This window comes from Electrona antarctica (assembly GCF_951216825.1).
Source record: "Electrona antarctica genome assembly, chromosome: 2".
Lineage (NCBI taxonomy): Eukaryota > Metazoa > Chordata > Actinopteri > Myctophiformes > Myctophidae > Electrona > Electrona antarctica.
Window position 1 is genome coordinate 10006423 of NC_136807.1, and position 26483 is coordinate 10032905.

At 41.7% G+C, this 26483-nt stretch overlaps 2 protein-coding genes across 7 annotated transcripts; both read right to left on the reverse strand.

The window, feature by feature from the left end:
• Window positions 1-5039: 5039 nt before the first annotated feature.
• Window positions 5040-12583, reverse strand: LOC306942239 (targeting protein for Xklp2-B-like). 6 transcript variants are annotated; one of them, XM_079528023.1, is made up of 18 exons: window positions 12502-12583; window positions 12101-12220; window positions 11216-11341; window positions 10841-10994; window positions 10333-10389; window positions 10209-10244; window positions 9747-9875; window positions 9553-9662; window positions 9309-9457; window positions 8769-8940; window positions 8405-8543; window positions 8054-8270; window positions 7797-7889; window positions 7420-7593; window positions 6684-6830; window positions 6421-6532; window positions 5798-5982; window positions 5040-5384 (listed from the first exon to the last, which is right to left on the reverse strand). In XM_079528023.1, exons 2-18 carry the CDS (start codon window positions 12189-12191, stop codon window positions 5271-5273), a joined length of 2205 nt encoding a protein of 734 aa, XP_079384149.1. In that variant the 5' UTR covers window positions 12192-12220; window positions 12502-12583; the 3' UTR covers window positions 5040-5270. The 6 variants fall into 6 exon arrangements, with proteins under 6 accessions (XP_079384149.1, XP_079384148.1, XP_079384151.1 ...); XM_079528022.1 differs by having other exon boundaries at window positions 9747-9878; XM_079528025.1 differs by lacking the exon at window positions 10209-10244.
• Window positions 12584-13111: 528 nt separating this feature from the next.
• On the reverse strand, window positions 13112-25406 carry wasb (WASP actin nucleation promoting factor b). Its single transcript, XM_079528146.1, has 12 exons — window positions 25268-25406; window positions 23739-23879; window positions 22814-22900; window positions 20390-20486; window positions 19641-19661; window positions 19468-19503; window positions 18426-18621; window positions 17820-17862; window positions 16660-16813; window positions 15807-16177; window positions 14504-14609; window positions 13112-13881 (listed from the first exon to the last, which is right to left on the reverse strand). Exons 1-12 carry the CDS (start codon window positions 25370-25372, stop codon window positions 13829-13831), a joined length of 1410 nt encoding a protein of 469 aa, XP_079384272.1. The 5' UTR covers window positions 25373-25406; the 3' UTR covers window positions 13112-13828.
• Between the last annotated feature and the right edge of the window lie 1077 nt (window positions 25407-26483).

Consider the following 26483-nt stretch of genomic DNA (forward strand, 5'->3'; position numbering starts at 1 on the left):
GTACTGTAGGACGGTACAGTGCTATAAAGTCAGATCTTTAGCACTGTATCACCATTAGACCATAGTGTCCCCCAGAGTTAGTGTCAAAGTGTTCTTGAGCAAGACACTGTCATTCGGTGTATGGATGTGTGTGTGTGAATGGGTGAATGTAATGCACAATCTATGTAAAGCATCTTGGATAATTGTGCTATATAAATGCACCGTTTGCGTTTACATGTATTTGTAATAGAAATAGAAATGAGCTGTACCTTTCTGGGGAGGAGGTTGGGATTTGATGTATTGTTGTTTACTGCTTTCTAACTGGGAGAAACCATCTGGACTCTAGGAGAAAATACACAATACTTCAAAATGATTTTATTTTATTTTTTATTTTTCACACCACCAGGAAGTCTATAGTGTTATGGCATGAAATACATTTTAATGTATGCATATTTAAAAATGTAAATAACAGGATTAAACATAGTGCTTACAAAAAGACTCAAATGTCCAGTAGGCATTGTTGCGGAGACAAGGGACAAAAAGCCCACATATACTGAAGTAGTGAAGTTTGGAAATAATAGCAAAGAGTACCTTCACAATGATGAGTGGGGACTTTGCAGGTAATGACGCAGTCTTTGGAGTGGCCGCTGCTTGTGGTTGTGATTGAAGGACCACATTCATGTGTTGACTTGTTTGTGTATTTGTGTAAACATGCTTTCCCTCATGTCCACCTTCACAAGAAACAGCATCATGAATTGACGTACATTTGACCTGTAAGCTGTGAAACTGTCATTTTTTTCTCAACTGATCTGCAAGAAGTGGAGAGCATATATCCGGCAGAGTGGTCAAGGCATTTGCTATACCTCCCCAATTGCATTAATCGCCAGTCCTATAAAATCGTATTTGATAGAAAATAGAAAATATTTTCAATGTCTCCTCCAGCAACGGTTGTCTATAGGGCCTAGCATTTGCTGCCAGTGCTGCTTGTTATGGCCACACACCACCGTGAACATGCCTGACCGATCACGTCCAATCTTGGAAGCCAGGCAGACTTGGTTGGGTCTGGTTAGTATAGGCTAGCATGTGAGATCGCCAGGGTATAAGTGCTGTAAGCTTTGTCATTCATCTAACCACCATGCACTTTAGGGCTGCACAATATATCGTTATCGTATAGTTATCGAGGGATGAACACACGCATATCAATATCGCAAAAAGGCAACGGTATCGCAATATAGATATATCGTCAATATATCGTCCAACATCCCTCTGTTTTAGCCTGTGCCCCTCGGAAAATAAACCACCACTCCGTTTCTCCCTCTTTCATGCTCCTGTTGGTGTGTGAGTGTGTGTGGGGGGGTCCTTGCCCACTAAGCATTCCTCTTTTTTTCATTTTTTTTTCCATTGTTGCTAAACTTAGAATATCAAATAACAAGTGTGGGAAGTTGGAACCCAATAGCAATGTTGCAACACTTAAAATATAGAATATGATTGTTTACGGTAATATCGTATATCGTATCGATCGCAATATTTGGCATAAATACAGAGATATGACATGTCCATATCGAGCAGCCCTAATGCAAAAAGCTGAATCCATGATGTCAGCCTGTGTGAAAATCATACAGAAACTATGGTAAAATACGCACATCACTTCGTGGAGGTGCTGGGTTCAAAAAGGGACATAGGAAAAGAGATGGGAACCCGCACGCTCCAAAAGGTTATTTATTGACGATGTTTCGAGCCAAGGCTCTTCATCTGGTCAAACAACAAGCCTGTGTGAAAAGCCTACAGTAAGCATAACGTGTGACGAAAATCACATGGTGGCAGCGGTGGCCGAACGGATTGCGGAGCGGTCTTGATACCGGAAGGTCGCCAGTTCGAATCAGCGGTCCGACACGTTAAAATTACCACCGCTGAAGTGCCCTTGAACAAGGCATTGAACCACTACGATGAAATGTTCTATGAGCAGGGCCTGGCTGGAAACAAGTTCTTGAGCTTAGCCCAGATACCCTGGGTAAATATAGTAATCATTTCATTTCATTTCATTTCATTTCAATCGTCACCACACAATAATGAGGAAAAAGTGTAAAGTAAACATAACAGATTCAAGCTGGTTTGTCACTTTCTAAAAGGAAACGTTCAGTCAGTGAACAGGTGGCGGTCGGAATAACAGTGATACTGTACATTTATCTGAAATAGAAATGGGCTGGTACCTTTCTGAGGAGAAATGGCAGGAGGTTGGGATTTGATGTATTGTTGTTTACTGCTTTCTGGCTGCAAGCAACCATCTGGACTCTATAGGACGGCAATAATACAATACGTTCTGTTAAGGGGAATAATTAGTATTACATTATGGTTTTTGGTCATTGATTCTCTCCAACAAGAAGGTTATTTGTCATAAGGCATCAAATAAATGTTTAATTCCTGCCCATACATTTTAATTGTAGGCTCAATAGCTAGCCTCATTCCCAGTACCTTGCTGACAGTGATGAGTGGCGTCTTTGCCGGTAATGATGCAGTCTTTGGAGTGGCAGCTGCTTGTGGTTGTGATTGAAGGACCACATTCATATGTTGACTTGTTTGTTGATTTGTGTAAACATGCTTTCCTTCAAGACCACCTTCACCAGAAACAGCATAATGAAATGGTATTGGTATCTAAGCTGTGTGAAACTGTCATTCCATATTAATACCAGTTTATGTTGAGATGTTCTCAGGTATGCATTTCCCCTGCCTTACTAAAATACATCAGTGGAAGGAAAAGACAAACAATGTTGGACATTTTACAATTTTACACAAAGTTCTGCTCTTTAAGAAGTGGGAAATATTCAGGTTTTCAAACTTTACAGTTTTACAGTTTTCTAAATAAGGAAACAAGGGTGATTTGGAGTGAGACGACCCATCCAATGCAAAAGGATTCACATAAACATGTCTGCATTGCAATACAGTAGACTCACTCATAGGGGCCCTGGTAGCTCAGATACTTATACTAAAGTACTATGGATCTATAGTACAGAATTACAGATGAAGAATGATGAACAACATTTAATACCACTGACACGTTATTCACTGGCGCACCAGGCGCAGGGAGTTCTATCGTTCCACCAACCTTTCTCCATCCTCTCCAGGGCTGTCTGCATTTCAGCAATCCTCAGGTCCATCTTCTCCAGCAGCCTGGACTGGGCTACCAGCTGCCTCTCTGTCGCCTCCTGCTGGCGAGCATGCATACCGCAGGTAACGCACACGGGACAGCCACCTGCATGTCCCCCTCTTCCCAGGACTAGCTCCAGTTTATGAGCCAGGCTGTCTACTTTGCCTTCCAATGTCCCCAGGCTTGTCAGAGCGGCAGATACCTGGCCCTGCAGCGAGACCATGGTAGATGGCTCCTCAAGGGACTTCCAAAAAATAAATATAAATACGGGCCTGCAGAGAGGGGCTTCAAAAGATCTTGACAAGATGTGAAGAGCTGATTCTATGCCAAACTCAGACCGTTGGAGGTTGAAGAAGACAGTGTGCTCCAAGACTCTGACACTTTAGGCATGATCTCCTTTTCCAAACGATCTTCACCACCATTCTTTAAAATTTGCGGGTCCAGTGTTTCCATGTTTGAATTAAAATGCTGTGCCTAAAAGTGCAGATGGGTGAATGAAAGAGGCAAAGCCCATATGCAAGGGTTGCAGGGCAGGCAGTAGGCTACTCTTTGGAAAGTCCAGTGCACTGCTTTGGACCAGTTATCTCTGTTGGCTTCCAGCCCCACATCCAGAAATAGCCAGACAAGGGGTACAGAGGAAACGCAGGACTTGGGAAGGGTAGAGATTAGAATAGTACCAGATAAGCATAAGGTATGCCAGGCAGTGGACAGACGTCAGAGAGCACACATTAAGCAAATAGTTTATGGCGTACAATTATTGCTTACAATAATCTGCTAAATACACTGTTAGCATTAGTTATAGAAAGGCTCATATTTAGAAAACCTATTGGATACCAACAGGCCTATCCTTCAAGATTACAAATGTAGTTTTTACATACATTACCCAGTTTCTATGGATAGTGAAATGTTTAACAGGACTTCATAGCTCCATGGGCTTTCCAATTTCTCAAGTTTTGCCATCAAATATGGTTGTCACGTGACTGGTCACAAAATCCAATCACCCACTATTGTATTATGGGAAGATATGGGTTTTGATTCTTTTCCCCTGTAGGAACAGCCACAATGTGGACATTTTAATATGCACCTTAAACATTCTCCAAGAAACCATGACGGTCAATCTTAAATAATCTAAATACACTATAGTGCCGTTGTGATCAATTCAGGCAGTTTTATAGCAATTTAAAACTGTAAATTAACCCCTTGGTCAAGTGGAACATCAACATACTACAATCACCTCTCTAGGCTGCAATGTCCAACATGGTTAACAAAGATGTCACTTTGAGAGATTAATCGGTAACCACATCGGATTTAGCAGATATAATTGTTGGGGGAAAAAAAAAAAGCCTGAAAAAGCCTTGTGATGAAGGCTGCAAGTTAGTGTTTTCTGGGAAAGCTTTCAGAAGTCAATAGTTTAACATTAAAAAAATAAAAATAAATTACATTCAAGCTGTTTGTTGGGATATGAGCCAACATTTAACAGTGCATCCCTAGTTTTGGAATAAAGAGGCAGTTTTTCAAATTCAGCCTTTCAGAATAGCCAAAATTATATTTTTCGAATACAGAATGATCATATCTCGGTTAACAGCCATAATTGCAATTTATTATATCGGATATCAGCCAAAATGTCTCATCAGTACATCGCTACTTTAAAGTAGTGTACTCAATTTTCAGCCAACCACGTCTTCCTGGATAGGTCCTCTAAGTTTTTTTAAAAGGTAACATTTTCCACTAGAGTTTTGAAACATGCCTACCAGAGAAAGGAGTAGGCAGGTGATGTAGTTCTTAAATGTCCATATCCCTTCTCTGAGAAGGGTTATGGTGCCATCTTATGCCCATTAGTGGCATCAAAACCTTGATTTTTGCCTTCACAGTACAATACACATACCAATAAAATTGTAACTTGCCACAAAACAAATCTTAGTTAGTAAAAGTTTATTACCAAAACATTCTCCAAGTTTAAGACATTTAAAACCAACAACCCAAAATAAAACATATTAAAAAAAATTATCCAATAAGAAAAAGTATTAAACAAGTCCAGACAATACAATGCATCCAAAAGCAAACATCATTAGACTGCAACAAACCATAACATGTCTTGGCAAAAACAAAAAAAAGGAATGCATCTAAATCACATTTACCAATTGGCTTATAAACGGACACGGGAAACGGAAAAACGTGGGGACTCGGGCACAGTCACAGGCAGATCCGACTTCTTCAGCACCACAGGTTTGTAATGTCTTACTGGACGAGCTTTATGAACCTGAGGAGAGGAGAATTGTCAAAAACCTTTTGCAGTGGATAGATTGTTGCATCTATGTGTTTTGACTCAGTAGTGTAGGGAAAGGAGGGGGGACCAGGTGGTATGTGGGGTACCACTTAGGCTTTGATGCCCGACAGTGCGCACCTCAGTCCCGACGGCAGATTTGCTGCATGAGGCTTCGACTCTCTTCACTGTACTTTTAGGCAAAAAGCCCAATAATACATTTTTGTAAGTATCGAAAATAGAGCACGCTTGAAGCGTTGCGAGCTTATAAAATAAGCCATTTTGGAAAATGTTTGAAAGTCAAAGCGCATTAATCAATTTATAAAACCCACAAAGTCAACGTGGTAAAGTTTGTATTTATCATTGATCGGGTCACCCGGATGGTATACAGTATGAAAGCATGTCGTTACCTGGTCCTGACGCATTTTTGCAACTTCGTCCTTCTCTCGCTGTTCTTGCTCTTGGTGCTGCCTCTCTTCCATGCAGGCCCTGAGGGTCTCTTTCTCGCTCAGCTCCTTCTCAAACTCCTGCCGCTCCCGGGCACGGCGCTCTGTGGCGAGCTCAAAGGCCTCTGGAACTGTGGAAGTGTTCATGCCTATTTTGTAGCAAAAGATTGAAGAGACAGAAGAGTGTAAGAAAAATGTTACATAGTGCCAAGGAAAGCTCAGTTCTTCTGCTCAAATTCCCGTTTTAGTTATTGTACAGGGAGGGTACTAGTCATTACCCAATATTGTTATCAAACATCATGTTATGTGAGGCCAGTCAATTTGCCACTACAGAAACACATTTCCGCAATCTGCATTTAGAAAAATACCCGATAGGTCAGGTGGGACAAATTAAAGCAGACACTTCTGATTAGCAAGTGACTACACTAGTCATAATTTCTTTTACAAATATTCAAACTGTTATCTTCATTTGATAAAGATCCAGAGACTTCCCCCCCGTTACCGATTTCAACCAGATAATAATCACTTCTACCCCTTTGTCTTGCTCCCTGTAATGAGGTTCCAGGGTCTTAATAGGTTATACTCACCAAGAACAGAGTGGCTTTCCTTCTTGGGCAGGAAGGGCTCTTTGTGGACAACTTTGCTGGGCTGTGCTTTGAAAACGGTCGCTTCTGCCTGCTGTTTCTGTTCCTCCTTTACCTACAGAAGCATAATGTTAACCACCCTAGCAACCCCAAACTCGGCATGTCAATATCTTAAAATGAATGATGACTGTTCAACCAACTATTAGTTACTAGTAATGACCAATGCGTCAAGTCTTGTTACACTTTTGTTTTACGTCACAACGCACCATACGCTCCCAACGATCGGTCTTAGCCGCTCCTCGTTCATCGATCTGCAGCTTGAAAGGCTCTGGCTTGGTAGGCTCAAGCACCATCTTTTTGGGCAGGTGCACCTCGTGGAAATCTGGCAGGGGTTGGGCCTTGAACTGCTGCACCTGGGAGTTTAAGGCCAAAGAAACCGCATCAAGTTGAGGTTACAGCGTCATCAACAGAACACTTTCTCCAGCCATGAAGAAACACCAGCCTGACATAAGGAGAACTGATATTCTATTGAGGAGCTGTACTCTCATTGTGTAGATAGATATTGCTGGTCAAATATTACTTCAGTCAAAGTTGCTGTTGAATTTGTACTCTTTTATCCCTTTAGAGATGGAGGCGACTCTCAAATTGAAACATAGGTTATATGCAAAGTACATACTTAAAAAGGGACATTTGTAGATCTATAAGCTCACATTCAATGCTGCATGGCTATATACACAACTCATTGAGAGCATGTAGAACTGCCATTTTCACTGCTCTTAAAATAAGGGCTTAAGTAGTCTTGATACGATACGAGTCAAAAGTACAATATTTGTCTTTTGAAATGTAGTAGAGTAAGTCACACATAATGTACTTAAGTGCACTATAACTTAATTGTAACTGTCCACCACTAGCGAAGAGACATGAAACATGTTTGTGTAACATGTCCCAGCCTGTGAAATGACTATACATTGGTTAATGCGTTTTCCGTATTGTTCTCCCCACCTCTTGATTTCTCAGGTCTTCTAGTCTCTTTTCCTTCAGAGTCCTCCTCTCCTTTTCCCTCTCCTCAAATGAGAACGGGCACACCTCCACCTCGCTCTTGTCTGAGGGACGAGGATAGAAGGGCAAACCGAAGTGAGGCATCGGGTTGGATTTCACAGGGGATGGGGCCTTCACCTGAAGGGGGTAAAGGAAAAAAAAACTCATTAAATCAGCTTCCCATCAGGGGTGTGCTAGATTTTACTTTGGGAAAAGTCCCAAATATGTACATTATGCATTAACATTTCATAAATCCATCTAGGAAATGGGTAAACAGGACTGAGAGGACAAGACCTTCAAGAAGCTCAAAGGCATGTAAAAAGAAACCTTAGGTAGCTTACCTCCACCTTGCGCTCCAGACGCACCCTTTTCTTGAGGGCAAAAGCAGGCGATTCTGGGACAGTGGGGCACAGAACTTTTTTCGGGGGAACTCCCTGTTGAACATAGAAAATGCAATTAAAAGCTGTGTTTGCCACACTGACAAGACAATTTGTCTAATGTTTGTCTTCATGCCATAACAATGTTCCAAACCACAATTTGGTCCATATGTACATCCCCTCAAAAATATAAATACACAAAAGGTTGAACCAAAACTTACCACGACCTCCTCAAGGAGTTTTGAGGGTATAGGCTGGGCATGGAAGACATGATGCTCCTCCTCCTCAGTCTTCTTGTTGACTTGCCTATCATGGATTCTCTTCTCAATCTGCAAATCGAAGCCCTCAGGTTTTGTGGGCTCTTTCGCAGCTGGCTTCTTGGGGTTCGAAACACTGTCCAGAATCTTTCGGTTCAGTTCTAGAGCCTTGAACTTAAACCTTGGAGAGACAGGTGGTGTTAGTGCAACTACCTGTAGTATCGTCCAAATTGAAACTATACACAAGGTCAGCAGAGCCTCCGTCATCATGAGACATTGACCCAAGTAAAAGCTAGCAGTGAAACGTAAACCTACTTGTTGAGTTTGTCAAGCTCCTCCGCCTCCAGCTCAGCACTGCTCTTGACGGTCGTGGGGCGGTTCCTCTGACGGGTCAGCAGACGTGGGGTGTGGGGCCGAGTCATCTTTAGTTGTTCAGCCTTCTTTGGAGATGGCCCTTCATGAATGAACAGTGCAACACAGACTTGTTAGTTGGAATAGCAGTGGCAACATATTTAAAACTCTTTAGAGTGGCAATTTGGTTTACTGGGATAAGATATCAAGATGGTACAGGTGATTAAAAGCACAGCTGTGAATTTTGTTACATTGGAAGAGTACTAGTACTGATGCAGGATAAGTAAAGAGATAAGAGAAATTGAATCGCCGCTGCATGCATGCTTACCCATTTCTTCTCTCTGGCGGCTACGCAGATGGTAGCGTTCAGGAGTGCGTGTGTGGAACCTTTCAACCTGCTGAGCTATGGACACATATGGAGCAGGCTCCTCCCCCTTCCTCTTGTTCCCTTGCGAGAGGTTGAATGGTTTCGGCACGGTGGTACCTTTAGAGGCCTTTGCCTGAAACAACAATTAATTAATTACAGTGGCAGCCTACACAACATTCTATTCATACTTAGGCAGCAAGACTTACACTGGTTATTGCTAGATGCTGACTAGCCTGGCCAGCGTGCTTTCTGGTATAGAAGGGTGAGCACGCTTGGAGCAACCGCTGGAGAATATTGGTTCACCGATCAGAGCCAACCCCACAATCAGTGAAGGAAAGACACCCCTCTGCACTCTAGTTCACTCCCACTCTCCTAGACCAGGAAATGCGTCACGTTCACTCAGGTTCTCATTTTTTGAGCCGAACGCGATCGAAAATAAAAGCCTGGGTACCCTACTACCGAGGCTGGATGCTGACAGACGCAGTGCAAGTCGTCACTCACCGGAGAGGCTGCGTGTTTGCGGAGCTGTGACACAAAATCAACTTCCTTGTGGGAGTCATATGGGTTGTCTGCTTTAACTCTGCCGTCCGTACTGAAGTGAAACTCTTTGGGTACAGTGGTGGACAGGGCCATCCTTTTTGGCAGGTGACCTGAAATCAGGAAATGGTTTAGGAGAAATTAAAAGTCTTACATGGTCACAAACTTGAAGATTTTGACATAACTGAATTCACAAACAGTCACTCACTGCCACTCAACGCTGCCTTGTAGCTAGCCTCATTTTTCTTCCGATGTTCAGCCACTTCCATCTGTAGCCGTTTGATGTGCTCCAGCTCCTGCTGCTCAGAGCTATTTGGTCTAAAGTGGAGGAATATATATATTGCATTCAAACAGTTTCCCACAGAATTTCCAACTACATGTTGTCAAAATGCTTTTACTCACTGTACAGGTGCTGCTGCCTGGGCCTTCCGGGCAGCCGCTTGTTTCTTCTGGCCACTCCTGATAGTACTTGATAGTCTGACTGGACGTTTGCCTCTGCGAGGAGTAGGACCTGACCGCCTGGCTGGCTGGCTACTAGATTAAAAAAAATAACTATTAAGGACCCAGTTGCCATGGGTTGCGTTTTGCAGCACCATACACACAAGTGATCATTTGTTATGCTTCTGTGCCATGAACAGTTAGGAAGTTTGCACCGCTGATTAAGCACCAATAATAAAGTCTATAAAATGTGATTACAAGCATGCAAACCAACGACAGGGTTATCGAACACGTGAACATTTACAAGCATACAAGTCTTCCAGTCCTAAGCCATGACACCCACTAGTTGTGACAATTAGTCAAGAAAATTGACCTATGTGAGCAAAGACACGTCCCAAGGGTATATGTTCCATATTATTTATTAACCTTATACGTGGCCGCACAGTGACTGTATTCGCCACCCTGGAATGCCAAGAAAATGATAACTTTGAAATTTGGTCTGAAATTTGATATCATCAAGGCCTGAACCAAAATATAGGCCAGGTCTCACCTTTTTTGTTTCTTGTCTGGAGCCATGTTACTCTCGTCGTGCTTACGCTTTGAAACCCTTCAGAGAAACCAGAAATGGATTAATCACCAAAAGTGTGCCTTACATCAGCGGTTCCCTAACCTTTTTGGCCATGCACCCCGCGACCTAGCTGACAAACCCCCCACATGGAAATGTCTATATTTCATAAGCTATAGACATATTTCCTATTTATCCACATATATGAACCTGAATATGGCATATATATGCAGCATAGGCTATATTCTGCATATACTTGCCATATATTGGCATAATAGGTTAATACATTTAAAATAAACCCATAGTACCACCATTAATTAGCCTTTTCATGTCACGCACCCCATAGAAGGCGCTCACGCACCACAAGGAGTGCATGCACCACAGTTTGGGAACCACTGCCTTACATGAACCCCAGAATAGTAGCCAGTAAAACCAGAATCAGCTAAAGAGACTGTAACCGTGGGACCATATTATTAACTATCACAAGACATACCTGCGGGCTTGGGCAGGGGGTTGCGCAGCGGTGTTCTGCTGCTGAACAGCCATGCGGCTGGGAGCCTGGCTACTTGCAGCCAGACGAGTGGGCGCTCTGTTACCCCAGGATGTGACAATGTTGGGTGGTGGTGAGGAGTTGGATACACTGGGTGCTAGAATAATGTCAAAAAAAGAAAACCCAGGTTACTAATAATCACAAATGCAGTGCCAGATTTGCCACCAATTACTGGAGACCTTATGAGGAAAGAGTGTCTACATCCAAATATATTTTCCAGAGTGGAATTTGTAGGCCTAGTCTACCATATATGATTACACCTATATGTGAAAGAAATTCTTTAAATGGCAACTATATTGTTCATGAATATAAACTAACCAGAGTCACATGGTTCATTGACTTGAGGGGCCACAACTGCCCGGGGAAGGTCTGGCTTTGGGGACGTTCCAAAGGGAAAGCGGTTGGTAGGTGTAGGTGTTGTGGCCAGATTACTAGCCTGTGTATCTGTTAATAGAGATGCAATCAGTAGTTAAACAGATTTAAAAGAAACATGTCATGAAACCATAAGCATAGTTTTCTAGTACAGGTTAAACTATGGCAGGTTAAAAACATGGCAGACTGTTAAGAAAACGAATGGGTGTGTTTTAGATGTACCCCGATACAATCTTTGGATATTGACACCTGTATCACTTCAGCTGCAAATGTGTTTTACATCATGGTGTTCAAGTGGGAGCCAGGGACCCTTGAGGGAATGCCAGGGGGTCCCCCAGCAAAATAAATTTGTGGCGTTACCCATCTGTACAAATGGAATCAAACAATGATTGATTTGTACACCCAGTTGTAACTTGTAACAGACTGCCACGTTCTGCTTCAAAAATCAGTACAGGGTTGTTTCAGCCGTTAAGACCAGCCGCCGGAGGGCTACTGGACTAGCAGGCAGCAGCAGCAACAAAATGGCGGTGGCCACAGCCTTATGTAGTAAACAATGTCGAATTTCGGATGATAGCTCGATAGTGGGTTTAGTTGGTGAAGTTAGCATTTCAAGCGATACAAGTATTTTTATTTATTTTACACAAGAACCGAACAAGCTATCGGACTACGGGAGTTGCAAGGCGCATTGCTTAGCTTGTAATGTCGACCAGCAGTTCAATTCGTATCATTTATTTTAAAAACGACACCGCCGTACTACGGATTATCATCTTTTTAACAGGCCGTTCAAACAATTCAAAACTGCAGTCAGTGCACCGTTTAATAATAACTCACCGAACCAGTGGTCCGCGTCGTCCGCCGCGTCCAAGGCAGGTTGGTTGAAGTCCATCACATGCGAAGGAGCGTCGAACTCATAACTGGTCATGATGAGCAGAAAGCGGACCTCAAACCCACCTAAATCGTGTGTGAACAGAAGAACGGCCGTGGGTTAGAGAGCATGCGGAAACGTGTTTGTTTGTTTGTTACGCCGCGTCTTCTTAATCCTTAACACCACAGCCGTTTGGCCATGCAAGTAGTTGAAATTAAGGCGCTCCACAAGCGGCAAGTTAACGTTTGTTATCCACAAAGTACCATCACGCTACGCACGAACAAACAGTCGCTTTTATCATGCATAGTTGCATACCACTAGTATGACGAATCAATCGAAAGTAAATCAGCTTATTAAATGATCTTACCGTTGAATGTTCGTTAAAAAAAAGGTTTCTAGATCAGTAGGACGTAGATTATGCGGCTGCCTGGCAGAAAGTGTGATTACTGACTGGAGTGGATATTTGGATAAACGTTACCGTTTTAAATATGGTGCTGATTGTTTGAACCAGCCAATGGCTGACCTGCTCGTCGGTCATTGGTTCACGCGAGTCACGTGAAGCCCGATTCAAGCTTCCGACAAAGGCAGATCTACAAGCTCACATGACGGTGCATCCGCGACGCGTTGTGGGCTTGTAGATCTGCTATTTTCAGTGCGCGACACCGTCGTGCGACGGCCCGGAGCATTTTTTAGGATTTCAGAATGCACTTCCTGTCATAACCTCTATGGTCATAACACGACCCGAAAAGTTTCATAATAACATTAACATTGTTTGTTTTTATTAATGAACAATCGATGCTGTACACTCTCTCTCTCTCACACACACACACACACACACACACACACACACACACACACACACACACACACACACACACACACACACACATACCTGTGTGTCATATAGTCTGAAATATATATAATATAATGTCAACCAAGTATTGTGACGTGCAACGTTTGAATTATTACAACTTTATTTTAATATTAGGATTCACGGACATTCAGCACATAACATTAAATTACACTTTGTATTTTTGAACATTTTCACTTGACTTGACATTCCTTTCCAGGCACACCCCTGATTTCAATGTTGTTGTTGTTGTATCATCATCATGTGATGCAGAATTGCAGATATCCACCAGAGGGCGGTGCATGATTACTAGTTATACTAGTTATCAAAGTTTAACATTTCAAGGACCCCCAGATTGGTTTGCATTTAGGCCACGGGAGTTAAGGTCTATTCATAGTTGAGTTTTCGGTAATGAGGTCTCTTCATCGAAAACTAAACTATGAATAGGCCTTACTGTGAGTTGCAGTCCTGTAGTGGTCCTTTATTATGGGGACCCCCTCAATAACACCTGGGGGTCTCTGGACAGGCCACTTCGAGAACCACTGCAATAAAAACTTTATTAGCGTCCTTAAGGAAAATACCTTTTTAAGGAAAATAATTAATTAATCGACTTCCACAATCTATTCATCTATTTCCCATTCCACTTGCTAATTTATCAGCACTGTGACCGGGATAAAGGATGTTATGGAAAACACTTTATTACATTTCTCTGCTTTCCAAGCTTATATTGTCTGCACTCCTCCCACACATGTAAACTTTACTGTACATGCATCTTTTCACAAAACAGCCTGCATTCTGCAATATCATTGTTGTCATGGTAAATACACTGAATAGTTGAGGGAATTCAGTCCCACTCCTCGTCATCTTCCTCATCAACTGCATCATCTTCTTCGTCACCTAAAGAAAAGGAGATTGAGAAATAATCCTCCATAGGACGCTCTGTGCTACAATTAAATATCAGTGTTAATTTATCCATTTGTAACTCAAAGAGAAAATTTAACCAAATAGACCTGGTTATATTACATTATTTCAGAGTTGAATTAAAGGACCACTTCTTCACCAATTTTCAACATTTTTTCAAGTCCTCACAAATTCTCATAATAAAATGGCACCATTTCTGTGGTTCTCAGAAACTTTTCTATGACATCATCGGTAAGCAGGTTTTGTCATTTCAAACAAGATTTCAAACTTTAGTTTTTATTAATAAAAAGCCAGATTAAAGGCCTATTCATACTCTAGTTTTAGGTGATAAGGTGATCACCGAAACGGTGGGTAGTAAAACAGAGAGATGTGTTTGTGTGAGCGGTGACCACCGCGGCGTGACGTTTTCAGTGATCACCTTATCACCTAAAACTGGTGAGTATGAATAGGCCTTGGGGCTGTAATCTCCATCGATGATGACGCAGATTTCAGAACCGTCGACAGCCCACCAATGGTGACACAGAGTGAGTAGACGGAAATTGTACCATCTCTTATAATACGTATTAGTAAGGAGTCTAAGGAATTATATGGTGATTACCTGAGGAGTGAATGACTTTACTCCTCTTCTGCATCACCAGCATGAGAGCGTTCACAATCCCCTCACTGGACTCGGTCTGTGGTGTAGCATCTGCATTCTCAGTGACCTGACACACACACACACACACACACACATTATTTTTCCTAAATAATGTTCAGTGATGTTTTTGGGTATGGTCAGAGGTGGATTACAACAATCCTGGCTTGGTTTCTGTAGACTAATAATTTGGAACTAATTGACCTTGTTTATTAATTTCAGATATACACTTCTAGGCAAAAAAGATCTCAGGGGAACAAAATAAGATGCACGTCTATAACAAGAAGTCTACGGTAATGTAACTAATGGTTTGCCAACAGGGATTCCTATATCCCTACTTCCACCTCTTTTTCTTTCCACCATACTTTCCACCATACTGAATTGTCCCACTGACACAGACAAGCAGTCTATAACAGAGAAACAGAAATATGTTTCAAAATGTCACATGGAAATAAGGCCATATAGGCTTTTACAAATTTAATCCAGTAGACTATGGACTACACTACACAACCAAGTACAGATGTATTTAGCTCACAAGTGTTTCCTTGAATTTTTAAACTTGATGGCTCAATTTTTTACAATTTGAGAGTTAAATGACCACTCTGCCTATTTTGTTTCAGGGCACTACTCTCTCTTTCTGCTCTGAGCCCAAACAGCCTCTAGATGTCACTCTCATTCTTTTGCAAATGGTTTGCATCCACCTAGTGAGCTCTCAAGCCCATTCTGTGATTTGAGACTGAGAGATTACTCTCAAAATCCACCTGTCCAGCCAGTAGGAAGTATATAGTAGAAGTTTTCAAACAATTTCATTTCACGGACACGCAAAATTACTTTAATTACGACATGGACCACCTATATCCAAGTCAGTGTTTCACTTTACTGGGAGATATCACTTGATAGCAAAAGCTGTTATTGATTTAGCAAATATTCTATAGTGAGTATTGTATTTGCAGTAAATATCAAAGGATTATAAGAAGAAGTAACAATTTATGTGCTATCAAAATACACAGCAAAATCCTACACAGCACACACTGATTCACTACATTCTGTGGATTTGTTTTTGTCACCTTGCGTGACAAAAATCCACAGAACAGTGAATCAGGCTGGAACCCAGGGTAGTATTATATCTGATGTGTAATGAACACTAAACAGAATGGTGTGGTTTTGGATATGACGCCTTTTGTCAGAACTGATTTGGCAACGATATAGCAACATGCATATGAAATGCAGGAATCGACTCAATGTCAATAAAACAGGAACATCTTACATTCTTTAACTTGGTCCCCAGGCGGATCTGGTCCAGCAAGCCCCCTCGACTAACCACAGGGGCTGGAGCGGCTCCACTGTCTACTCCCAGTGTTGGCTTCGATGTGGATGGTGGTGGTGGTGGTGGTGGGGGAGGAGGGGGAGGCCCGCCACCTCCAGACATGGAGGACGCAGGGGGCCGAGGGGGGCCACTGTGGCCCGGTGGCCTTGCTGCGTGGGGAGCTCCCGGAGGAGGGGGAGGAGGCGGAGGTGGAGCACCACGGCTCCCTGACGGCGGCGGCGGGGGTGGAGGGTGGCTGCGGCCACGGGACGGTGGTGGAAGAGGAGGTCTCGGAGGACCGGGATTCCCTCGAGTCGTACGGGGTGCACTATCTGCAGGAGAAATAGGTGCAATGTTAACTCAGGATTATGTCTTTAATGTTCTTCATTATGTTGATTACCCATTTTGTTATGTTGTTATTATTACCATTAAAATGTTTATCTAATAATTGTATTACTTTATTTCTACTCATAGCATCTGCATCTCATCTTATGTCTCCATCTAGCCAGCAGTTAACTAGAATGTTAACCAAACATGGGTATGGTTAACAATCCCAGACATGGGTATTCTTTACTTGAATCATGCAGGGACTGCATACTCAGGCTTTCCCCCTAAACTAACAGATCAATAAGAGAATGAGTAAGTGAGTAAGAAAGCCCCTAGGGCCTAAATCCACACTCGGGAAATGAAGGTGTTTTCATTGGAAAATAGTATGTCAAACTTAGTATTCAACTGGGCTGTAGGTGTGCTGACCAAAAGTTGCAGTAGCTGCATTATTGCATTATCATTGTATATGTCTGTATTTTCACTGAACCTTGTTTTTGCATCTCTTCCTTTACAGCCTCCAGTCCTCCTGACTGTTCGATGAAGTCGTAGATGAGCTTAGAGGTCTCTGCATCTGTCAGTTGGTCCTCACTGATTCCAGCACAGTAGAAGAGCTCCTTCAGAGCTGGGTCCAGATTAGCAGTCTACAATGGAGAAACACACACATCCTGATAACCCATTTACAGGTCAGTTCTGACACTCTCAAAGTTAAATTAAAAGTCCAGTGTTAACACACTGGTGCTGTGTTTTTGAGTGGTGCAAACCACTCCAACAACTGGCTTTGTACCCGTGTGTGTTCGTACCAAAAAAATCACACCCGTGTGAACTGAGTGGTGTAAGGTCTTATATAGACTGATCAGCTGTGGTCTGACCTAATGTCTGACGTAATGAAATCACACCCGTGTGAACTGGGTGACCATAGCAACCATGCTAATTTTTTGTACGGACAGACACGTGTACGGACAGACACGTAAACTAACAAAGCCAGTTGTAGGAGTGGTTTACACCACTCAAAAACTAACAAAGCCAGTTGTAGGAGTGGTTTACACCACTCAACAAAGCCAGTTGTAGGAGTGGTTTACACCACTAAAAAAATGAGCATGGTTACTATGGTCACTCAGTTCACACGGGTGTGATTTCAAAAAAATTAGCATGGTTACTATGGTCACTGACATTACGTCAGACCACAGCTGATCAGGCTATATAAGACCTTGCACCACTCAGTTCACACGGGTTCCAACAACTGTTAGTACCCGTGTGTGTTCGTACCAAAAAAAATGAGCATGGTTACTATGGTCACTAAAAAAATGAGCATGGTTACTATGGTCACTGACGTAGGACATTACGTCAGACCACAGCTGATCAGGCTATATAAGACCCTGCACCACTCAGTTCACACGGGTGTGATTTTTCTATGAAGTGTGGAGGAATGAGAAACGAGAAATGAGAAATCAAAACTACACAACAATTACAGATACACTATACAGTCGTCCATCAATGTGTTGGATACCAATTCATAATAGCATGAATTATTGAGAAGACAGTATGGAATTAAATGTTCATTTGCCTAAATATTCTATGGATTTTAAAGGAAAAGTAAGAGAGGTAAACTTTCTTAGCCATGTTTTCTAACAATATCAACTTACGTACATCAAATCCAGTGTTAGGATCCCATCCAACATGAGTAACATGTCTGCAAGAGGAGGTAAATGGAATTAATTGTTATGAAAGGTTTCTCTGATGCAATGTCTTCTTGTTCATTTGATGTAGACATTTAGGCTGCACAATAAAATGAGGAGTATTCATTTAACACAGAGGGTGGGGGGGGGGGCGAGTATGGTTTGGTATTTTGTATAGAACTATCATTTTGACCATAATTTCTGAATCAATCATGTTGCCTAAAATGTCTATCTAATATCATGGTTTTGCAGTCTATTGTACGAATTATTATACACACTTTATTCCTTTTTAGCAAGTCAAATTGTGTTGTGTATTAGTTTGTGAAGTTAGGAGAAAATAGGCCTATTTTAGACACATCTTATCTGAAAATTTGTCAAAACAACCAAAATGGACATTGAGCATAATATGTACAGTACATTTCTCAGTTTAAAGGTTATCCATTTGTAACTCAGAGAGTGTACAAAATGGAACCAAATGGACCCTTGCAGGACCATCTGGTTCCATTCGTACAATCTCGGATAAAATGTACACTGATAATTTGACTGTGCTTAAGTCAACAGTCGTTTTAATACTAACTTGAAATCGCTGGGTGCTCCGATGTCAGCCTTGGTCAGCCTTGGCCTTGCCCCCTTACCCTTCTTATTCTTACTCTTAGAGAAGTTTAAAGAGGCGGGGGCAGGGGTTGGCACACCTGGGGAGCGGTATCGTGAGGCTAGGATGTCAGGGTTTGGAATGTCCACCATACTTCCAGAATGCATTCCATTTCCTGGGTCTGGAGAGCAAATTTTCTGGTGTCATTTTTAAACAGTGTTTCCAAAGTGCTGCTACTTAATTAGTTCGTTAAAGTTGAAAACATAAGTCTGGAGTTAATTGCGAGGTAATGAAAACCTGCAAAACCTGTCAGTCAGTCCGTCACGCCTTGTGATATATGGCAAATTCATCTGACCTCATCAAACCCTGTACACTCAAGAGACACGCTCCATATATGGCCAGTACAGAATTCATTCCATGTTGATCATGCCAAAGCGCCAGGGCTCGCCCAGCAGTTTGCCGTCACCCAGGCAGATGGGTGCCCTTTAGGGCAAGGTTGCTTCTCGCCCTCGGGGCGTCTTACTGGTATACTTACTACTACTACTAAGTATTTGATTATTTTTATTTTTAATTTTGCATAGATATGTATATTTGTATGTCTTTAAATGTCTTGCAGTTTTGTATTGATCTGTACCTTCCTTGGATTGTATTCTAGAAATGTCAATCAATAAATCAATCAAACTACTAATATCATATAAAATAACAATAAAATATTTATTGAGCAATGTTTGTTCATGTTCACTCACTAGCTGACGTGGCTCTGTATTGAGGAGTTTTCGAGCGCATATCACGTTGTGAGGACTTATCTAAATACTGATAGCCTACTGAAGTTCAGTTAAGGTTGAGATTATTGCTGTGTAAATACGGTGGAATGACACAGCAATCATTTCAAGAGAGTTTGAAAGAAAAAGCACATAACATCTTGAAATTAAACATAATTATCCAATATGAAATAACATAATATAAGAAAGAGGAAAATGTGTTAGAATTGTCTTTAGTCCTTTTCATGATAAGGTATAGCACTCACTGTGTGGTGGTAATGGAGGAGGTGGGCCTCTATTGCCTGGAAAACAGAAAACAAACTCGTCTATCTACCATTTCTGTTCATTCAATGTTTAAATGTAATTTTATTAAAAGTCCCACCTACCAATGTCTGTACACCATTTTACAAGTTACTCTCATTTTGGCAATTTTGCTCACCATTGCTCAGAGGTTTCTTTTCTGGAGAGGAGAAATCAGAACTGGAATGAGCAAAACCGTTTTCATTTAAAGGACCACTTCACCACTTTTCAACCTATCTTCATATAATAGGTCCTCACTAATAATCATGATAAAATGGCACACGTTTTTTTCTACTCAGTCTGTGTCTCATAGGAGGGCTGTGGGCAGTTTAGAAACCGTCCTCCAGTGACATCATCATTAGGCAGATTTTTTTACAAAAATGTTTAGATTTTCATTATCGTGAGAACTTTCATTATCGCTTCCATTTTCGCGTTGCAACTTTTCAGGACTAGAAAGCCTGCAGTTTCTATTAGCTTGTATTCCCCATCGATGATGTCACTGGAGGATGGTTTCTGAACTGCCCACAGCCCTCCTATGAGACACAGACACAGACAAAATTGTGCCATTTCTTCATGATTATTAGTGAGGACCTATTATATGAAGATAGGTTGAAAAGTGGTGAAGTGGTCCTTTAACCACTTATGACATATCATTTGTCATACCAAAAAAAATACAAAACCAAATAGAATAGCAGGTCTACAAGCTTACAACACATAACATCGTAATCCGTAATGCATTGTTAGCTTTTTGATATTTTGTAAAATGTGTAAAATATTTTTTTTTTTCAAAAGGCTTTGCTTATGATGACATGGTTATAATGCGGTTAACCTACTGTGACTGTTATTATGTGTGCATGTGTGTACTGTATTGCTTGCTACACGACTAACCTTGATGGTCGCCTTTGGAGCTGATCTTTTCCATCACTGTGACTCTGAACGTTTCAGCTTCTGTTTCACTGGCAAAGTTCAGGCCCACCTGGCATTCCTATAGGGAGGGTATACATTATCATCTCATTCAGTGTTCCGGTCAAGGATGCATGTATTCTGTTACATCTATGTGCTGGTTTGGTGCCATATGTTTCTAACAGTAGATATTAAAATCTAGGGGCAATAAAGATTGTACTGTGTTGAGATCGGCATTGTTGGAGGCATCACAACTAGTGTTGTGTAGCTGTTGCTAACTTGCTAGAGTAATTTGGCTCAGATTGTTTTTGTCCCATTTTGTATCAGAACGTGTGATAGTCACAAAATATTGTATTATGCAAATGAACCAAGTCCATCACCTTGAAATCCTTTCCCTCCTGCTAGTGCTCTTTGTTGCTGTCAGAAGAAAGAATGTATGCTGATCTGGACAATTATTAAGCATTGCACGGAATCCCATGGGTAAACAACAGGTGGCCTTGTGGTTAGAGTGTCCGCCCTGAAACTGGGAGGTCGGGGGTTCGATCCCCAGCCGGGTCATACCAAAGACTGTAAAAATGGGACCCAATGCCTCCCTGCTTGGCACTCAGAATCAATGGGTTGGATTGGGGGTCAAATCAACGATTAATGATCGTTGATGATTCCCGAGTGCGGCGCAAGCTGCGGCTCACCGTTCCAAGAGATGGGTCAAATGCAGAGAACAAATTTCACTGCGGTAACGTCTGTGACTAATCGTACGACTTTGACCCAAAGGTTTTGATTTAATATAATATAATTGCAGGTACGAGGGCGGTCAGACATTTATAGGAATTTATATTTATAGGTGGTGACATTTATAGGTGGGCCGTGAGTCTAAATTGCAACACTTGTTTGTGTGAAGTGCATCTTATAGATTGTACATACTGTGTAAGCTACATGACAGGCTAGTAGCTACTGACATTTATAGGTGGGCCGTGAGTCTAAATTGCAACACTTGTTTGTGTGAAGTGCATCCTATAGATTGTACATACTGTGTAAGCTACATGACAGGCTAGTAGCTACTGAAATCTTTAAAAAAAATAAAAAATGGAGTAGCCTTAAATCATGTAGAGAAGTGGACAACATCATCTGCTGACAATGTATCATAATGCCGTAAAATACACTTAATGTTTAACAGACTAGACCTGTGCCTAGCTGTCGGCCACCGGCCTACTTGGGAACAATGCAAGTTGGGAAACTTCAACCTAGTATGCAATACCCGTTGTCATATAGCACCCGTTTTAACCGCCTGTGTCCCTTTTGTGCCCATATATGGAGATCTCTGTAGTGTATCTGTCTGTCTGCCTGTCTGAAGAGTGCTGTGAAAAGTGGACTGGTTAAGTAATCAAATTTTAAGGCAGGTGTGGGGTTGCCATGGCAATCAATTGGCTGAGGCAGAGGCTGGGAAATTCTACAGGTGAGGGGACTTAAGGCTCATTCATAGTCTGGATTTTCAGTGGTGAGGTGACCACCGCTCCGGTAGTGAGGTGACCACCGGAGCTGAAATAACGTGAGTAAAAACAGAGAGAAGGGCAGGGGCGGTGGTGGTGGTTTGCTCTTCACCGCGGCTCGTGACGTCATTTTGTAGTTCGGTGGTCACCTCACCACCGAAAATCCAGACTATGAATGAGCCTTTAGTCTCATTAGGTCCACTGGCAGCCTTTTGTGGGGGTTCTGGACAACCGTGTATCTGTACTCCCTGTGGTAGTGTGGAACGCGTGTGTAAAATGTGGTGGGCCGAACGGTTCTCGAGTTACGTGGATTACAGACATATGTACACACGTACACACAGAGACGTGGTGCATTTATAGTAGGCTAATGTTTACCCAGATTCAGACACAGAGAGAGTTAGTGGTGTGAACTGTGAAGCACATTAAAACAGAAGTTGGAAAAACATTTATAGACAGTGGAAAGTTTGCATCAATGACAGGGTATCATAATTCAGTAAAACATAAATGTTAATGCTTAACGTTGCCGATTGTTTACACAGACTCGGAGTGAGGTGCTGTAAGTAAGTAAGTATTTTATTTATATAGCACTTCTCACAGAGAAAACTCACAAAGTGCTTTACATACAGAGAATAAAAGCAGAAATAAAACAAGGAAGTTCATACAAAACAGAAAGAGGTCAGACAGCAAATAATACAACAAGAAACAAAAACAAAACAAACAAACAAAAACTGAAAGGATGAACTTTGTGTCAACTTTAAGCAGGTCGGGCTGAGTTTGGGATTAAATTGGTGTTTCTGTGGGTTAACAGTTGGGTTTTAAGCACTGCAAGTATGGGATGGGCGTGAGTTTCCAAAACGGGACATGTGCATGAAAATTGTTAGGACTTATTTTAAGTGGACTTACTGTTGTATATTATACTCACATCAGCTGAGAAGGTGTGGAAGTGGTCTTGAGGACTGTGATATATCATTTGGCTGTACAACTCCTGTTCCCATATTTGTTTTCCTTCCTATAGTTAGACAAGACAGTAATGAACTCACACAGATAACAGCACACACCTGTCAAAAGTCTTATTAGTAGCCTATATAGCCTAGCCTAGATCATTATCTCTACAATAATTCACAATATTCCGTTTTAGAAGCAGAATACAGGATGGAATAAGTCCATGTATAGTGTAGTATAGTGTAGTATTACAGTATATTTTGTACATCGTCGGATGGAAACCTTGTACGTCCCAAACCGAGAAATAGCAGAGATATGAAGATAGCAGATCTACAAACTCACAACAGCTTCACTACTTTTGCGCGACACTGTTCTGTGACAAAATATGGTATTCATTTACAAAAAATCACACCCGTGTGAACTGAGTGGTGTAAGGTATTATATAGCCTGATCAGCTGTGGTCTGACGTAATGTCTGACGTAATGAAATCACACCCGTGTGAACTGAGTGACCATAGCAACCATGCTCATTTTTGAGTGGTGTAAACCACTCCTACAACTGGCTTTGTTAGTTTGTCTGTCTGTCTGTTCGTACCAAAAAATGAGCATGGTTGCTATGGTCACCCAGTTTACACGGGTGTGATTTAATTACGTCAGACATTACGTCAGACCACAGCTGATCAGTCTATATAAGACCTTACACCACTCAGTTCACACGGGTGTGATTCTTTTGGTACGAACAAACACGTGGACACGTAAACTAACAAAGCCAGTTGTTGGAGTGGTTTACACCACTCAAAAATACGTAAAAAGATGGAGATAGAAGATTTCTGCCCGAGTGTGAGACCACTTAAATGGTAAAATAATTTGAGAAAAATCACTGTTATACAAAAGAGAGAGCAGAACCTTAATGTTGAAGATACGTATGAAGTAGGAGCGTTGTGGGTTGTCCTTGATGAAGCACGCAACTCCCACGTGTTGGAGACTCCACTGGGCAGGACTGTGAGGGAGGGCCATCCATAGCTGCACCACTGCTGTGGCCAGGGTCTGCACAAAGCAAAGTATTAATCGATAATAAAATAAAATCATTGATTCGAAATGTATTATCCGATTATTCGAATTAGCTATAACAACATAATCGATAGTTGTTATACTAGGTTGTGCATTGTGTCGCTCACAGTCACCGAAAATAGACTGTTTGCAGTACAAGCTCACTATGTCCGATATCTCAAACCCTCACCCTATCTAACCTCCCACGGGGCAACACACCTAAACCTAACCTGAACCCTCTCCCAAGTCCCAACCCTTAACGCACCCCTCACTAACCTTAATCCGGTCGTCTTAACGCACCCCTCACCAACCTTAAGTCGGACCAATGCTATGTCTAACCAATGCTATGTCTAACCAAAGTATGCCTCCCGCGTGCGACACATTGTGAGCTTGTAGATCTGCTATTGTCGGTGCCCAACACAGGCACACAATTTCATATAAATCAGTTTAATAGCTGAATATAGGAGGGGCTACATGCATTACAACATTTCTATTATGGCAAAATGTTTGAATCTCTTTATAGATGTATATACAATTAAAGGCATTTATACTGCAAGTTAAACAAACATTGTCTGCTACAATATGTTCAGGCTCAGCAAGGTTGTAGGTTCTATAGTAGTATATGCTAGTCATCACAAGTAGGAAATACTGTAAAACAGAATTTTCCTAAATGAGTCATTGGTTCAGAACTAACAATAGTTTCTAAGGCTTTTCATTGTGGTCCCCTAAGCTCTCCCCTAACTGGGGTATTGTGACTTTTATCTGATTTAAAATCTGCTGTCACAGTAGATCATGTTTTAGTCTTTTTGTGTTCATTTAATCTGTTTAGTTGACTCATTATTTTTCTTTCATATATATTTTTACCATTATCAGATTAGCAGTAGCATGGGTAAAGTTATAACAATATACCTTCCTTAGTAATGTGCCATTAATAGATTACGTGTGCTCACGAGACATACATTGAGCTTTTGCTTAACCAATTTAAAGCGAGCTATTTCCCCTTGTGATATTGCATCAAGATCAATGTGTTATGATCGACAATGAATTATACGCAGAGCCTGACCCAATAAAACATCACATGATGACCAATAAATATTACATTGTGTTAACTTGAATTATATTTCTTGTTTTTACATAATTTATGAATAGAACTGCAGCTGATCACAACATTAGTCTGTCCTTGAAAGCTTTGTGAACATACCTGCTTACGCCCTTCCAGTTATCCATCATTATATTCTTGCTTATACTTGAAAGAAATGCATCACTCGATGCATTTCCCATTAGTGCAAACCTTGGCTGGCTAGAAAGCAGTGAGAATCAGGCCTCTTTCTTATTGTTCCAGTCATGTCAGCCAACTCTAATCTGACTACTATAAGCCTACTTACCAAGCATCTCCGGCCCAGAAGCTCCAGCAGAGCCTGGTTCTCCTGAGGGCTCAGCAGGATGCTCAGGTTGTTGTCTTCAGACTTGGACTTTGATGATCGGCTCATTTTCTTCTATCCAGGTTTACTTCATGGGTCTGGCAAATGTTTAACGCTCAGAGAGGACCTATAGATCACTGAGACCCAGACTGTTGGCTGGGGACTTCCTTATTCTACTAGAGTGTGATGTAAGTGTAAACTAGGTACAAGGGAGCAGGAAGTGAACAACCACAAAGGCTGACTCTTGTGCTCTAGCCATATAACGGATGTGAAGTGCTGCCAAGATTCAAGATTTTATTTTGCAGTTTTCTTATGTCCTTGCATTCATTTAAATAAATTAAATGCTGTTCCCCCTCAGTCTCTAGCGGAGCAAGAAAAAAGGATACAAATAAATTAATTCCCTTGAAACCGGCAACCACTAAAAACAAACACATCATATTGCTTCCAAAAAAGATAAAAGTCACACTCACACGTGTGAAGTGAGGGATGCATCATACATCATCATAATCACATTCCGTGCTCAGCCAATCAGATCATCTCAAATGTGGTACACACAGACACACAACGCTGGGCATAGGAGGGGCTATAGGGCCCCTCAAGAACAAATCCCACTTGTGTGAAGTGAGGGGCACCCATTGTGGCTATACCACATGGCGTCAGTGCTTACATCACTGCTTAAAGCAAACATTAACTTGGCTGCCGCCGCCGCGTAACGTCACGAGGGGGGTCCTGTTTTTTGAGGGGCAGCATATTCCCTCCGGCTTTCGGAATTACGTCATGTGGAAGCCAAGTCTATGGACTTTTTAATGTTTGTTTAGAGATACTGTACATCTCCATATATGGACATATCAGCATAATAAAGGTTGGTTCATCAGCACCTTAGATGTAAAGGTTATACCAGAGCCATAGAGTAAGACATTGAGGGGGCAGAAAACAGCCTGGTCACGTGGTTCATGTACTCGCGCGAGCCCATAGACTCCAATGCGTAAACTTCCGGTTGTCCCTTTTAAAGGGACAAACCAATAGAAGTCTATGGCCCCATGAAGTGAATGGAGATGTCTTAACTCTGGCTCTGGGTTATACTGTACGTGCCCTAACCGTTTGTGACGTAGAGTGCTATAGTTACGGTTACATCACTGTAACAAAGACTCACTTCCATTCATATTACCGGAGCTGGGAG

Excerpts from the sequence above, each read along its gene's own strand:
- LOC306942239 (XM_079528022.1), bottom strand. The coding sequence starts at position 12,191 with ATGACCAGTTATGAGTTCGACGCTCCTTCGCATGTGATGGACTTCAAC. Across the intron at positions 9,458-9,552 it reads CAAGGCAGCGTTGAGTGGCA|GTCACCTGCCAAAAAGGATG; the intron begins GTGAGTGACTGT and ends TCCTGATTTCAG. Across the intron at positions 8,544-8,768 it reads CCGCCAGAGAGAAGAAATGG|GGCCATCTCCAAAGAAGGCT; the intron begins GTAAGCATGCAT and ends TCATTCATGAAG.
- wasb (XM_079528146.1), bottom strand. The coding sequence starts at position 25,372 with ATGAGCCGATCATCAAAGTCCAAGTCTGAAGACAACAACCTGAGCATC. Across the intron at positions 22,901-23,738 it reads TACGTATCTTCAACATTAAG|GAAGGAAAACAAATATGGGA; the intron begins GTTCTGCTCTCT and ends GTCTAACTATAG. Across the intron at positions 16,178-16,659 it reads GGAAGAGATGCAAAAACAAG|ATAGTGCACCCCGTACGACT; the intron begins GTTCAGTGAAAA and ends TTTCTCCTGCAG.